This window comes from Propithecus coquereli, unplaced genomic scaffold (genome assembly GCF_000956105.1).
Source record: "Propithecus coquereli isolate 6110/MARCELLA unplaced genomic scaffold, Pcoq_1.0 Scaffold59, whole genome shotgun sequence".
Classification (NCBI taxonomy): Eukaryota; Metazoa; Chordata; class Mammalia; order Primates; family Indriidae; genus Propithecus; species Propithecus coquereli.
The window spans coordinates 3,551,977-3,568,310 of NW_012151840.1; the positions used below are offsets into that span (position 1 = coordinate 3,551,977).

Genomic DNA, 16,334 nt, shown 5'->3' on the forward strand with positions numbered 1-16,334 from the left:
AGGATCGCTTGAGCCCAGGAGTTTGAGGTTGCTGTGAGCTAGGCTGACGCCACGGCACTCTAGCCCGGGCCACAGAGTGAGACTTGGTCTCTAAATAAAAAAAAAAAAAAAAAAAAAATTGATTTGGAAAACACAAAAAGGATCCCAGTGTATTTCCTTCACATTTTGCCCCCATGCTTATTTTAACATGAATAAATCATACTGATTTTTTCATCTTCATCTCATATCAAAAGTATTTACTTCTATCATTAAAAGCTAATTTTTGGCCACGTGTTGATAATTGTTGAAGCTGGTAATGAGTGCCTGAGAGTTCATTGCACTGTTCTCTCTACTTTTATATATGTTTGAAAGAAAGTTAACTATAAACATAATTTTAATGGTCACTTTTATTCCAGCAAGTGGATATATAATAACTTATTTAAGTATTCCCACTTAAATAATTTTGAATTTTTTGTATATTATGTATAAAAGTTTTATATATAAATAAAATAAAAATACATATCCTTGTGTTTAACTTTTTTGTGCATAATTAGGAGTTTTCCTTAGAATGAGATCATAATCATTTATTGTGAAATTGACTCTAGTTAGTCATTGTTGTCCTTTTGGTTTTCTCCTTAAGGTGTTTCCTCCATTCAGACTTGTTCCAGAGAAAATGACACTGATTCCAACTAACATGATGCAGGTGATCTTAAAGGCAGAAAAATAAGATTTACCTTTTCTCCTTATCTCACTCACACACACATAAACACACACCCTTCTTCCTATTGGCCTCCTTCTGTCTATTCTCAGCCAAGTACAATTGGATCTGATAAAAAAAAAATTAAATCCTTTTGTAGTTCATAAGCTGATGATTAGATTTTCATGCACATGTGTGAGATGTGCCTCCCTCAAACCTTGTCAGGATGTCGGTACATTACCTTTCTGACATGAAAAAAATAAAATAAAATTAGTATTTTTCCTGACCCTTGATGTATATCATATAAAGTATTTCTTGGAATCCCATGGATCATTTGCAGCACTTCCAGGTCTTCTACATTTGAGTTGATGTAGGATAGGCTGTTTGGGAAATGGGAGAAGAAATCAAGTGGGGGAAGAAGAAGTCAAGTGGCTTGGACAAAATATTGGGAAAAGAGATGTGACTTCTCCCCCATGTTCCAGGCATTCAATGGTATGTTTAAATTCCAGGTACTGTCTGAAGGTGGTCCTCAGCCCCAATCTATCATTCACTTCTCCATCAGTAATCAGACTGTGGCTGTTGTTAATAGGAGGGGACAAATTACGGGGAAGGTGATTGGTACAGCTGTGGTCCATGGCACCATCCAGACAGTAAATGAAGATACTGGCAAAGTCATTGTGTTTTCCCAGGTATTGCTTCTTTGCTCTGCTCTGCTTCTACTCTTCTATCGGTAGCCATATCGGGCGTTGGGGGGTTGGGGAGGAAGTAGTGATGAGGGGGGTGTCAGCAACCCAGGAAAAATCTTTTAGTCCTTCTCACCTGGCATTCTCTTAACCAGGCATGGAAAATATATAATCTTTAGTGAAAAACCCACAGAGTACTTGGCATTGTTGTAAGACATGGTGCCCATCCTTAAGGAATTCTTTAAATAACAAAAGCAAATATATCTATGTTGTAAGGTTTTTTATTGAATGCCCAAAACAACAAGCTAGTTATGATAAGCATCTCTGTCCACCCCACAGAAACTTCCTCTTAGCCTACACTTTCTCTTCACCCTTTTGAGCAGGATGAAGTACATATTGAAGTTGTTCAGCTAAGGGCTGTTAGGATCCTTGCAGCTGCAACTAGACTCATCACAGCTACTGAGGTCAGTATGATGGCTCTGTTCTGGGTTCATTATTCTGATAATGCCAGTTGGGCAGGATATGTAGCACAATACCACTTTTTCTTTTCAGATGCCAATTTATGTCATGGGAGTGACAAGTACTCAGACCCCTTTCTCTTTTAGCAATGCCAACCCTGGGCTTACATTCCACTGGTCCATGAGCAAAAGGGATGTATTGGATTTAGTGCCCAGGCATTCAGAGGTATGAATTTACCTGTTTATTATATTATCTTTGGGATCTTGATATTAAATTTATTTTATTTCATCATAAGTTTTAGACTGACTCATTTTCTAAACTATACAGTATTATTACTTACCTCCTTTTCCTATTGTTCTGTGAACTCTGGAAACCTGAAAAGCACATGAAGAATCCAAATTTGTGTACTCAGGTAATACTGCATGATTTTTAATATTTTTTTTTGCTGGAAAGAGCTCTCAAAAGAAATCTTTCCGTCAGTATTACACGTGTTGTATTTGTGAGCAGATGACTATGTCAGATGAGTAAAGTATACCTTATGAATATAAAGTATATATACATAGAGTTTAAATATTTAATATAATCTTTTAGCATGTTCAGACACATCTTTAATTATATTTATAATCATGTTTTGCTGCATGATGGGCAGTTGATGTTCACAGTAAGAAAAGTGGATGCAGATGGCTGTAGATGGCACTGTGATGCTGAGCAGGCTCCTGGGCCCGCCCCGCTGAAAGCTGGAGAAGAACTGGATCCCCACAGAGGGCATGTCATGCACTGTGGGTGCCATGGGTCTGTCATTCATTGCCCACCAACTGGACTGGGTGCCTTATATCAATGGCAAATTTAAGAAGGACAATTAATTAAACTGTCCCTCATGGTTCCCTTTGGTATCTGGTGGTACTGGCTCCTCCCAGTTCAGTACTTGCTGTGTCTGGAACCACAAAAGACTTCAGCATGGACATTGAGGAAATCCACAATTCAACTTAAGAGTTTATTTTTCTGAAAATAGCTTTGATGTTCTCACGCACATAGCATTAAACCTGACACTGAATGAAGCGTGAAAAAGACAAAAAGAAACAAAGTTTGGTAGAAACTAGGTAAACTGCAGACAAACTTTACCTAGTTCACAGCGTTGTTACCTGATCATCAGTTTGATGGAACCCATTCAAAGTGGTCTGAGGACAGTGGCAACCACCTAGATCTGGGGCTTTACCTTAGGAAAAAGGGACCTGGGGCGAGGATACCAAGTCGGTCACAATTCAGTGCCAATGATAACAAAGGATTAGAATTAAGCCTTGGGAGAGAACAAAGGGGTTATAAGAGCTGGAATTCAGAGGATATTTCTGGAGCTAGCTAAAAAGAAAAGAGAAATATGTAAAAAGTAAAAAAATATATATTTTTAATCTTTCTGAAAATATCCTAAATCTCTAATTTAGGAAAACTTTGATGGTTGGATCTACTATCTGTCAGGGACCTTCTAGAGCCTGATTATACTTGTAACTGAGGAGGGATGGAACTGTACTTAGGTACTATGTAGCATAGGGATTTGGCTTTTTTCTTGAATAGCAAATAGGGGTTTTGTGAAAGGAGAGAATGGCCTAGGCTTTCTACTTCTCCCTTCCTTCAGTTTTCCTATCTAAAGTATCACTGTTTTCTCTAGCAGAAGAAATAATTGAGAGCCTTAGAAATTTTTTTCTTTTCCTGCCTCAGACCCAGCACAGACAAACTGGGTGATGAAAAGGGCAATAGAAAGCTCTTTGTGCTCCACAAGGTAGATTTCCTGCACTGTGGAAATGCTACCATTTAGAGATTCACTTGGATTAAACAATTATAAACCACTCATTCTTTAGCATGAGACTTTCTTCCAGAAAACTGATTGAGATCTACACAAAGCAAATGGGAGTTTTTACAGAGAAGAGGAGGGAAAGGTGATTTTGGAACTTGGGACTCTATTGTGAGTCAAGAGAGCTAGAAGGGCCGGGCACGGTGGCTCATGCCTGTAATCCTAGCACTCTGGGAGGCCGAGGAGGGCGGATTGTTTGAGCTCAGGAGTTCGAGACCAGCCTGGGCAAGAGCGAGACCCCGTCTCTACCAAAAATAGAAAGAAATAATTGGACAGCTAAAAATATCTAGAAAAAATTAGCCAGGCATGGTGGTGCATGGGTGTAGTCCCAGCTACTTGGGAGGCTGAGGCAGGAGGATCACTTGAGCCCAGGAGTTTGAGGTTGCTGTGAGCTAGGCTGACGCCACGGCACTCTAGCCCGGGCAAAAGAGCGAGACTCTGTCTCAAAAAAAAAAAAGAGAGCTAGAAGGGAAGGTCTTGAGGGTTGCGGACAGCAAGAAGACAAGGGAGATAGGACATGAAATGACTGCTGAAAAGGTAGGCAGGTACCTACTTCAATATTTGCCTTAGTGTTGGCCCTACCTTCCCTATTACCAGAAGCCTGTAAAGTTCTAATCCTCCTTATCCAGTCCAGACTGGAATGATGACGGAAGCAAGTGGGGAGATGGTCAGCTAGTTTTAGAATAGTCCTAAAGTAGTAGCTTCTCTTTCTTGACCTTATTCTTTCTTGCCACAACCCTGAACTCCATGGGTAGATGGCCTTACTTCTTGCCTATCTCAAGTTCTACTGTCTGAACCCATCTTAGAAACCACTTCCATCATTTCCATTCTCCTATCAATGAATTGACTCTGAGATAACATAAGAAAGAATCTCAGGGAGGCATGCCAGAGTTAGTTGAACCCAGCAAACAAAGGTTTAACTTTAGGGACGACTATGGTACTGGGAATATGCAAAAAAAACCTATGAAGGCCAGGCACTGTGGCTTACGCCTATAATCCCAGCACTTTGGAAGGCTGAGACGGGAGGATTGCTTGAGGCCAGGAGTTCGAGTCCACCTGAAGAAACATAGCAAGACCCCATCTCTACAAAAAACAAAAATTAGCTGGGCTTGGTGAGACACACCTGTAGTCCCAGCTACTCGGGAGGTTGCAGTGGGTGGATCGCTGGAGTCCAGGATTTTTGGGTTGCAGTGAGCTATAATCATGCCACTGCACTCCAGCCTGTGTGACAGAGCCAGATGCTGTGTCTAAAAAACAACAAAACAAAACAAAACAAAAACAAAAGCTATGAAAATATGCTCTTGTACTCTAGTTCTTCTAGATAGCTATTTCCAACCTACATTTTCCTTATTGTTAAAAACAAAGAAGGAAGGGAAATGTTTATTCATGAATATTTCTTAATTCATCCCCTCGCTGTCTTAGGTTTTTCTACAGCTTCCACTAGAGAATAACTTTGCCATGGTTGTCCACACAAAAGCAGCTGGCCGGACCAGTATTAAAGTCACTGTCCGCTGTATGAACAGTTCCTCTGGGCAGTTTGAGGGGAATTTCTTGGAACTGTCTGATGAAGTTCAGATCCTGGTAAGTTCCCAAACCTAAATCTTATTTTTGTATTTCAAGGAGAAGAAAGTTATATTCTCTTATCATCCATGAAGAGTGTAGTCTGGATACAGATAGAGAATTGCTAGAGGGATTCCTGAAACAGGTTTATGGTTCCTAGATCTTTGTCATTCCTGCTAATTGCTTCTTTATAGTATTGACATTAGAAACTTTAGCACACATACTCCGTTTATCTCCCCACACTATGAACGAAAGATATGAACACCTCAATAACTAGAGAGGGATTTCTGAGCTGCTTCACTTAACGTGGATATTATGATATAGTATATTTAGATATATTCACAGGTAGAATGAAATATAATAGTAACTTCTGGTAAGGTATAAGAGTATGAATAGTTTCTACAGATGATCTTAGGCTAAAAGCTAAGTGGTCCTATTGTTTTTAAATTCAAAAGACAAGTTATGGGGCCGAAGGCTCTGCTACTGAGGCTCCAGCCCTGGCACCAGGTCCTACAGCACCCCCCAAGGATTCAGCCCAGTTGCCAGGCCCCAAGACTCCACCTCTTAAGGCTCCAGCACTGCCCACAAGCTAGAGCCTCCGCTATGGAGGCTCAACTGCTGCCCCTGTGCCTGTGGCTCCTCCCCTGAGGCCTCTCCACTGCTGCAGGGCCCTGGCTTCATCCCCAAGTCTCCAGTGCTGCCACTGGAACCCTGGACCCAGCTCCAAGACTCCCTGCTGCCATAGAGCCCTGCAGCTATGCTCCTAAGGCTTCCACTGGCCACCTGCTGGGAACCACCAGTGGTCCAACACTCTACCAGGGACCCACCAGCCTCCAGCCGCATCGCACCTGGACCCTGTTGGAGAGCAAACACCCACAGCCTGTACACCCACAACTACTGCCTAGATAGCCCCACCCAGCTGCCACTGTCACCTCCATAGGGAGAGCTGGGCAGAGCAATCCCTCGTAACACCAGACTCTCTGGAGAGGGTCTTGCCTAGCCCCCAACTTGAGATGCCAACAGCAGCCGGGGGAACAACCCAACACTCCACACGAAGATCATCCAGCACCAGCTAAAACTGTGACAATCACAGGGGAACAGAACAGCTGCATTACAGGCTCTGAGTGCACCCACCCCTCCCTTTTGGGTCATTCTTCCAGAGTAGGACACAAAAGCTTCATCTAGGAAACTCTCGTTTTCACTAAGTAGGAGAATTTCAGCAATGGAGAATAGGTGTGCTAACCTATCAGCCCTGAGCTGAGAGAAGAGGATTCAGATGAGAAGAAACCAGCAAAAGAACTCTGGCAACATGACAAAACAAAACAGTTCAACATCCCCAGGGATCACAATAAACCTATAGCAATGAACCTCAACAAAAAAGAAATTGTTGGTTGGTCCGAGTGCAGTGGGGTTTACAACTAATTGATCGCAACCTGTTACAGATTCCTTTGTTCCTTCTCCACTTCCACTGCTCCACTTGACCACCCTTAAAAAAAAAAAAAAAAAAAGGAAATTGTTGAAATGTCAGAAATGGAACTCAGAATATGAATGGCAAATAAGATGAAAAAAATTGAAGAGAAAGTTGAAAGTCAACGAAAAGAAGCCAAAAGATATTTCGGGATATCAATTAAAAAAATGAAAAAGTTGCTAAAGAGCTAGACAACATAAGAAAGGATTTAATAGAACTTAAAGAAATGAAAGAGTCATTTAGGAAATTTCAAAATCCATCAGAAAGCTTCAACAACAGGCTAAACCAAGCAGAAGAAAGAATCTCAGAACTTGAAGGCAAGGCTTTTGAACTAACCCAGTCAGTCAAAGATGCAGAAAAGAGAGTAAAGAAGAATGATCACTCAGAGAAATATGGGACTATGTGAAGCGAACTAATATATGGATTATATATATATATATATATATATACACACACATATATGTATGAGTAAGAAGAAAAAGCAAAAGCATGGAAAAATTTATCCAAGAGAATTATTGAGGAAAAATTCCCTGGTATTGCCAGAGATATCCAGATACAAGATGGTCAACAAAGACCAAGAAGATTCGTAGTAAATTGGACCTCTCCAAGCATCAGAGTCATCAACTTGGCCAAAGTCAAAATGAAGAAAATTCTACAAGCTGCAAGATGAAAACGACAACTTTCATCCAGGGTCCAGGTGCAATACGGCTGGAGACTGGCGGGTCCCTGGCAGAGTGTTGGACCACTGGGCGATTCTCAGCAGGCAACCAGTGGAAGCCCCAGGAGCATGGCTGTGGGGCTCTACGACAGCAGGGAGTCTTGGAGCTGGGTCCAGGGTCCCAGTGGCAGCACTGGAGCCTTGGGGATGGAGCCACAGGGCCCTGCAGCAGTGGAGGGGACTCGGGGGAGGAGCCAAGGGCACAGCGGCTACAAAGGAAAACCCATCAGGCTAACAGCAGAATTCTCAGCAGAAACATTACAAGCCAGAAGAGATTGGGGCCCCATTTTTAGTCTTCGTAAACAGAACAACTGCCAGCCAAGAATTTTGTAAAAACTAAGTTCTATAAACGATGGAGAAATAAAGACTTTTCAAGACAACTTGTCAAGTTAAGGGAATTTGTCACTACTAGACCGGCCCTACGAGAAATACTCAGAACTGCATTATACATGGGACAGTACAATAGATACCCACCAGTGTAAAAACACCCAAAAGTTAAAGCTCTTAGCTCTTCTAAAATAATAATTCAAGAGGGAAAACAAAGCAATAAGGTATCACCCAACATGATGGGGGGAACAGAACAGCATGCCACCTATCAATACTAACACTCAATGTGGATGGTCTGAATGCCCCACTTAGAAGACATAGACCGGCTGAATGGATGAAAAAACACAACCCAAGTATCTGCTGTCTCTAGGAAACACATTTAACCCACAAGGACTCACACAGACTAAAGGTGAAGAGATGGGAAAAAATATTCCACACAAATGGAAACCAAAAGAAAGCAGGTGTAGCCATTCCAATATCAGATGAAATAGACTTTAAATCAACAATGGTTTAAAAAAAAAAAGGCAAAGATGGTCATTATATAATGGTAAAGGGAGCAATTCAACAAGAAGATATAACAGTCCTAAATATGTATGCACCTAACACAGGAGCTCCCAGATTCATAAAGCAAATCCTACTAGATCTAAGCAAAGAAATAAACAGTAGCATGGTAATTGCCAGGGACTTCAACACCCCATTGACAGAGCTGGACAAATCATTGAAGCAGAAACCAATAAAGAAACACTGGACTTACATGATACACTAGAACAAATGGACTGTTCTTGCTTTGGCAGCACATATACTAAAATTGGAACAATACACAGAAGATTAGACTGGCCCCTGCACAAGGATGACATACAAATTCATGAAGCATTCCATATTTTTAAAAAAATTATTTTTAAAAAATAGAACAAATGGACCAAACGGACATTTACAGAATATTCTACCCAGAAACTACTAAATATACATTCTACTCATCAGCATATGGGACATTGTCCAAGACTGATCACATCTTAGGCCACAACACGTCTCAGCAAATTCCAAAAAATTGAAGTCATACTGTGTATCTTATAAGACCACAGTGGAATAAAACAAGAAATCAATTCCAAGAGAAACACTCAAATCTATAGAAAGGCATGGATATTAAACAACCATTGGGTCAATGATGAAATTAAGATGGAAATCAGAAGATTCCTTGAACTGAACAACAAAGGGGACACAAGTTATCAAAATCTATGGGATACAGTAAAAGCAGTCCTAAGGGGAAAATTCATAGCCTTAAATGCCTATATCAGAAAGACCACAAATTAACAACCTAATGTCACATCTCAAGGAACTAGAAAAGAGCAAACCAAACCGAAAGCCAGCAGAAGAAAAGAAATAACAAAGCTCAGAGCAAAACTAAATGAAATGTAAACCAAAAAAAAAAGAAAGAAAGAAAGAAAAGGATCAACAAAACAAAAAGTTCGTTCTTTGAAAAAAGAAACAAAATCAATACACCTCTAGCCATATTAAGCAGAAATAGAAGAGAAAGGACCCAAATAAGCTCAATCAGAAATGAAAAAGGAGGTATTATCACTGATGCCACAGAACTATAAAATATCATTCATGAATTCTACAAAAATCTCTACACACACAAACTAGAAAATGTAGAGGAAATGGATAAATTCCTGGAAACACACAACCTCACAAGATTCAATTAGGAAGAAATAGAAATCCTGAACAGACCAATAACAAGCAGTGAAGTTGAAGCAGTAATAAAAAATCTCACAACAACAACAACAAAAAATCTCCAGACCAGATGGATTCACAGCCAAATTCTACCAAACCTACAAAAAACTGGTACCTATCCTACAGAAATTATTTCATAACATCAAGAAGGAAGGAATCCTCCCTAATTCATTCTATGAAGCCAGTATCACGTTGATACCAAAGCCAGGAAAGGACACAATGAAAAAAAAAAAAAGACCAATATCCCTTATGAAAATTGATGCAAAAATCCTTAAAAAAATACTAGTAAACTGAATTCAACAACACATCAAAAAAATAATTCACCGTGATCATGTGAGCTCCATCCCATGGATCCAAGGATGGTTCAACTTACGAAAATCAATAAACATGATTCACCACATAAACACAAGCAAAAAAAAAGACCATATGATCATCTCAACAGATGCAGAAAAAGTATTGAATAAAGTCCAGGACCATTTCATGATAAAAACCCTCAAAATAGGCACAGAAATAAGATATCTCAAAATTATAAAAGTCGTATATGACAGTCCCACAGCCAACATCATACTGAATGGGGAAAAGTTGAAAGCATTCCCCCTAAGACTGGAATAAGACAAGGGTGCCTACTGTCACCACTTCTATTCAACGTAGTACTGGAAGTCCTAGCCAGAGCGATTAGTTTACTTTTTTTTTTTTTTTTGAGACAAAGTCTTGCTCTGTTGGCCGGGCTAGAGTGCCGTGGCATCAGGCTAGCTCACAGCAACCTCAAATTCCTGGGCTCAAGCAATTCTTCTGCCTCAGCCTCCCGAGTAGCTGGGACTACAGGCATGCGCCACCATGCCCGGCTAATTTTGTTTTTATATATTTTTAGTTGTCCAGCTAATTTCTTTCTATTTTTTAGTGGAGACAGAGTCTCGCTCTTGCTTAGGCTGGTCTTGAACTCCTGACCTTGAGCGATCCTCCCACCTCGGCCTCCCAGAGTGCTAGGATTATAGGCGGAAGCTACCACGCCTGGCCTAGCCAGAGCAATTAGGCCAAAGAAAGATAAAGCAATCCAAATTGGGAAAGGGGAGGTCAAACTATTGCTTTTCACTGACAATATAATCCTGTATCTAGAAAATCCCAAAGACTCCATCAAAAGACTCCTAGAATTGATAAATAAATTCAGCAAAGTCTCGGGTTACAAAATCAATGTATACAAATTAGTAGCCTTTCTTTTTTTTTCTTTCATTCTTTCTTTCTTTTTCTTTCTTTTCCTTCCTTCCTTCATTCTTTCTCCCTTCCTTCCTTCCTTCCTTTCCTTTCTTTCCTTTTTTCTTCTCGTCCTATTTCCCAGGCCAGAGTACAGTGGCATCAGCCTAGTTCTGAGCAAACTTAAACTCCCAGGCTCAAGTGATCCTTCCTCCTGAGCCTCCCAAGTAGCTGGGACTACAGGTGCATACCACCACACCCAGCTAATTTTTTTATTTTTAGTAGAGACAGAGTCTCACTTTTGCTCAGGCTGGTCTCAAACTCCTGAGCTCAAGTGATCTTCCCACCTTGGCATCCCAGAATGCTAGGATTACAGGCGTGAGCCACTGTGCCCAGCCTCAGTAGTATTTCTATATACTAATAATAGTCAAGCTGAGAGTCAAATCAAAGAGTTAATACCATTCACAATAGCTACGGAGAAAATAAAATACTTAGGAATATACTTAATCAAGGAGGTGAAAGATCTCTACAAAGAGAGCTACAAAATACTAATGAAAAAAATCACAGATGACACAAACAATTGGAAAAACATCTCATGCTCACAGATTGGTAGAATCAACTTTGTTAAAATGTCCATACTACCCAAAGTGATTTACATATTAAACACAATCCCCATCAAAATACCAACATCATACTTTACATATTGAGAAAAAAATAATTCTATGCTTCATTTGGAACCAAAAAGGAGCCCAAATAGCCAAAGCAATATTAAGCAAAAAGAACAAATCTGGAGGCATCACATTACCACACTTCAAATTATTCAAGGCTATAGTAATCAAAATAGCGTGGTACTAGTATAAAAGTAGAAATATAGACCAATGGAACAGAATGGAAAATCCAGATATAAAACCATCTACCTACAACCAACTGATCTTCAACAAAGCAGACAACATACACTGGGGAAAGGAAGCCCTATTCAATAAATGGTGCTGGTAAAACTGGATAATAGCCACATTCAGAAGAATGAAACAGGACCCCTATCTCTAGCCATGTTAAAAAAAATTGATTCGGGCTGGGTGCGGTGGCTCACGCCTGTAATCCTAGCACTCTGGGAGGCCAAGGCGGGCGGATTGTTTGAGCTCAGGAGTTCGAGACCAGCCTGAGCAAGGGCGAGACCCCCGTCTCTACTAAAATTAGAAAGAAATTAATCGGCCAACTAAAAATATATAGAAAAAATTAGCCGGGCATGGTGGCGCATGCCTGTAGTCCCAGCTACTCGGGAGGCTGAGGCAGGAGGATCGCTTGAGCCCAGGAGTTTGAGGTTGCTGTGAGCTAGGATGACGCCACGGCACTCACTCTAGCCTGGGCAACAAAAGCGAGACTCTGTCAAAAAAAAAAAAAAAAAAAAAGAAGAGGGGAGGAGAGGAGGAGTAAAACCCTACCTATCTGGTATAATGAACACTATTTGGGTGATGAGCACACTGAAAGCCCCAACTTAAGCATTATAAATGCTATCCATGTAATAAAAACATTTGTATCCCTTAATATTTTGAAGTATAGAAAAAAAATTGGCTTAAAAAACAAACCAAGATGGCCAGGTGCGGTGGCTCACACCTGTAATCCTAGCACTCTGAGAGGTCAAGACAAGAGGATCGCTTGAGGCCAGGAGTTCGAGACCAGCCTGAGCAAGAGCAAAACTCAGTCATAGCAAGACCCTGTCTCTGCAAAAAACTTTAAAAAATTAGCCAGGCATGGTGGTGTGCGCCTATAGCCCTAGCTACTCAGGAGGCTGAGGCAGAAAAATGGCTTGAGCCTAGGGGTTGCAGGTTGCAATGAGCTGTGATGACGCCACTGCACTCCAGCCGGGCAAAAGAGCGAGACTCTGTCTCAAAGAAAAATAAATAAATAAATAAACCAACAAACCAAGATGTTTACATACAAAAAAGTTACCATTTGTGTGGGACACGTAACTTTCTCGGTCTCTGAATTTGAAACTGATATATTTTTTTTCTTTTTCTTTTTTTCCCCTTTATTTTGGCTTTGGTTCTCTGATTCAGTATGGTGTAGACAAAAGAACACTTTACTAGAAGGTAGAAGACCTGGATGGTGTTTCTTGCTAATTTAATATTATATGTTCTTTGTTTCCAAATCTCATCTCAGGTTAACGGAGCTAAAATTAGAAATTTCAAAGTTATTTATACCTAATATCTAAGTAACACAGAGGATGTGGTAAGTATAAACTTTACCAAATGCCCAGTCCCTTATGAGCAGAGCTCATATTACATTACATTTCTAGAATACCTACCTATCTTTTAGGTGCCTGGTTCATTTAGGAAAAGAGTATTGTGGAAGATTTTAGACTATTTAGAAGTTAGGCAGACTGTTGATTTGTAGTTGTCCTTTATTAGTGTGTAATCTCTTTGAGATTATACTGAAGTCCATATGTAAGTAAAAGTCATAATTTATCTTTTCCAGAAATGAAGAAACATTATTTTCTCATTTTAGGTGTTTGAAAAACTCCAACTTTTCTATCCAGAGTGCCAACCTGAGCAGATTCTGATGCCTATGAACTCTCAGCTCAAACTCCATACCAACAGGTAAGTAGAAGGGAGAAGAAGGAAAGGCCAGGTTCTAATTTTAAGTATCTTCAGTAAAACTTTGCACATGGAAAGACTACTTTGCCTCTTTGTCTTCTAGGTGATTTTTCTAACTTCTGAATAATTGTTTTTGAGCTGAGGTGAAATTCACATAACAAAACTAACCATTTTATTCTTGTTGTTCTTTAATTTAATTTTTTTTTCTTTTGTAGAGACAGGTCTTGCTCTTGCCCAGGCCGTCTTGAACTCCCGGCCTCAAGTGATACACTTGCCTTGGCCTCCCAAAGCACTGGAATTACAGGCATGAACCACCGTACCCAGCCTAATTTTATGTCTTTAATTGACAGATAATGAGTATACATATTCATGGGGTACATATAATGTTTCAATACATATAATGTATAATGATAAGATCAGGATAATTAGCATATCCATTATCTCAAACATTTATCATTTCTTTGCATTGAGAACAGTATCCTTCTTTTTTTTTTTTTTTTTTGAGACAGAGCCTCACTCTGTTGCCCGGGCTAGAGTGAGTGCCGTTGCGTCAGCCTAGCTCACAGCAACCTCACACTCCTGGGCTCAAGCGATCCTACTGCCTCAGCCTCCCAAGTAGCTTGGACGACAGGCATGCACCACCATGCCCGGCTAATTTTTTCTATATATGTTTTTAGTTGTCCAGATCATTTCTTTCTATTTTTCACTAGAGACGGGGGTCTCGCTCTTGCTCAGGCTGGTCTCAAACTCCTGAACTTGAGTGATCCACCCACCTCGGCCTCCCAGAGTGCTAGGATTACAGGCGTGAGCCACCGCGCCGGCCTAGAACAGTATCCTTCTTCCAAATATTTGAATCTATATAATATCCTATTATCAATTATAGTCGTCCTACAGTGGTATAAAACTGTAGTCCCCAACCCTTGGGCCACAGAGCTCTGCTGCCCCACACCCCTCCCCCATCTGTGGTAAAATCGTCTTCCACGGAACTTAGCAGGGGTGAGGGCGAGTGCACAGCAGGAGGTGAGTGGTGGGTGAGCAAGGGAAGCTTCATCTGTATTTACAGCCACTCCCATCACCACCTGAGCTCCTCCTGCCCATGCACCCCCATCCGCAGAAAAATTGTCTTCCATAAAACTGGTCCCTGGTGCCAAAAAGGTTAAGGACAGCTAGATAGAATTTATTTCTCTTACCTAGCTGTAATTTTGTATCCTTTAACAAATCTCTCCCTGTCCCTCCCTTCCTCCTACCCTTCTCAGCCTCTATATCTTCCATTCTGTTCTACTTTTTACCTCTATGAGATGGACTGTTTTTAGCTTTCACATACAAGTGAGAATATGCAGTGTTATCTTTCTGTTCCTGGCTTATTTCACTTAACATAATGCCCTCCAGTTCCATGCGTGTTGCCACAAATGACAGGATTTCATTCGTTTTTTATGGCTGAATAGTATGCCATTTTGTGTATATACCACATTTTCTTTATCCATTCATATGTTGTTGGACATCTAGGTTGAGTCCATATCTTGGCTGTTGTGAACAGTGCTGCAAAAAATGTGGGGGTGCAGATGTCTCTTCGATATAATATTTCCCTTTCTTTGGATAAATTCCAAGTAGTGGGATTGCTGGGCCTATGGTAGTTCTATTTGTCATTTTTTGAGGAACCTCCTTACTGTTCTCCATAGTGGCTGTATTAGGTTACATTCCCACCAACAGAGTGTATAAGAATTCTATTTTCTCTGCATCCTCGCAGCATTTATTTTTTGTTTTTTTGTAATAGCCGTGTTAACTGGGGTGAGATGATACCTCATTGTGGCTTTGATTTGCGTTTCCCTTTTTTTTTTTTTTTTGAGACAGAGTTTCACTGTGTTGCCCCAGCTAGAGTGCCATGGCGTCAGCCTAGCTCACAGCAACCTCAAACTCCTGGGCTCAAGTGATCCTCCTGCCTCAGCCTCCCAAGTAGCTGGGACTACAGGCATGAGCCACCATGCCCGGCTAATTTTTTCTATATATTTTTAGTTGTCCAATTAATTTCTGTCTATTTTTAATAGAGACGGGGTCTTGCTCTTGCTCAGGCTGGTTTTGAACTCCTGAGCTCAAACAATCCACCCGCCTCGGCCTCCCAGCGAGCTAGGATTACAGGCGTGAGCCACCACTCCCGTCCTGCGTTTCCCTGATGTTGTGTATTTTTATATATATATTTCTTGGCCATTTGTATGTCTTCTTTTGAGGAATATCTGTTCAGATCATCTGCCCTTTTCTTTTTTTTTAACGATAGGTCTCGCTCCGTCCCTAGCTGGAGTGCAATGGCACAATCATAACTCACTGCAGCCTTGAACTCCTGGGTTCAAGTGATCTTCCCGCTTCCATCTCCCAAGTAGCTGGGACTACAGGAGTGTGATACCATGCCCGGCCATTTACCCGTTTTTAATTGGATTGTTTGTTTTTTTGTTGTTGTTGTAGAGATGTTCGACTTCCTTATATATTCTGGATATTAATCCTCTGTCCGATGAGTAGTTTGCTAATATTTTCTCCCCATTCTGTAGGTTGTCTTTTTACTCTGCTGATTGTTTCCTTTGCTGTACCTAAGCTTTTTAGTTTGATATAATCCCATTTGTTTATTTTTGCTTTTGTTGGTTGTGCTCTGAGGTCTTATTCATAAAATCTCCTCCCAGACTTATGTCCTGAAGCATTTCCTCTATTAAAACTAACCATTTTTTTTAATTACCCTATCGAGATTGATTTAACTGGTCAGATCCAAGATGGGAAAAGCGTGAGGTGAAACTTTTAAAATTGGGCTAGCTTTCTGAGTTATAAGAGCATTTTTTGCTTTCTTCTACTTTCTCAACAAGAGTAGGGATTTAGAAAAGAGAAATGCAAGAAGGCAAAAAAGAAAATAAAGTTGACACACGAGAACAATAGGCGTGGAGAAAAACAATTAAAAAGAGACTGAACAGGCCGGGCGCAGTGGCTCACGCCTATAATCCTAGCACTCTGGGAGGCCGAGGCGGGCGGATTGTTTGAGCTCAGCAGTTCAAAACCAGCCTGAGCAAGAGCGAGACCCCATCTCTACTAAAAATAGAAAGA

General features: G+C 40.7%; 1 protein-coding gene across 1 annotated transcript in view; it reads left to right on the plus strand.

Annotated features, from left to right (window-relative positions):
• The window catches only part of NUP210L (nucleoporin 210kDa-like), a 135,334-nt gene that overhangs the window by 72,473 nt on the left and 46,527 nt on the right, over positions 1-16,334 (plus strand). The window contains exons 23-28 of the mRNA XM_012658497.1: positions 620-682; positions 1,186-1,365; positions 1,743-1,823; positions 1,912-2,043; positions 5,087-5,245; positions 13,165-13,256. Coding sequence (XP_012513951.1) covers positions 620-682; positions 1,186-1,365; positions 1,743-1,823; positions 1,912-2,043; positions 5,087-5,245; positions 13,165-13,256 — 707 coding nt within the window. The remainder of the gene's footprint in view (positions 1-619; positions 683-1,185; positions 1,366-1,742; positions 1,824-1,911; positions 2,044-5,086; positions 5,246-13,164; positions 13,257-16,334) is intronic.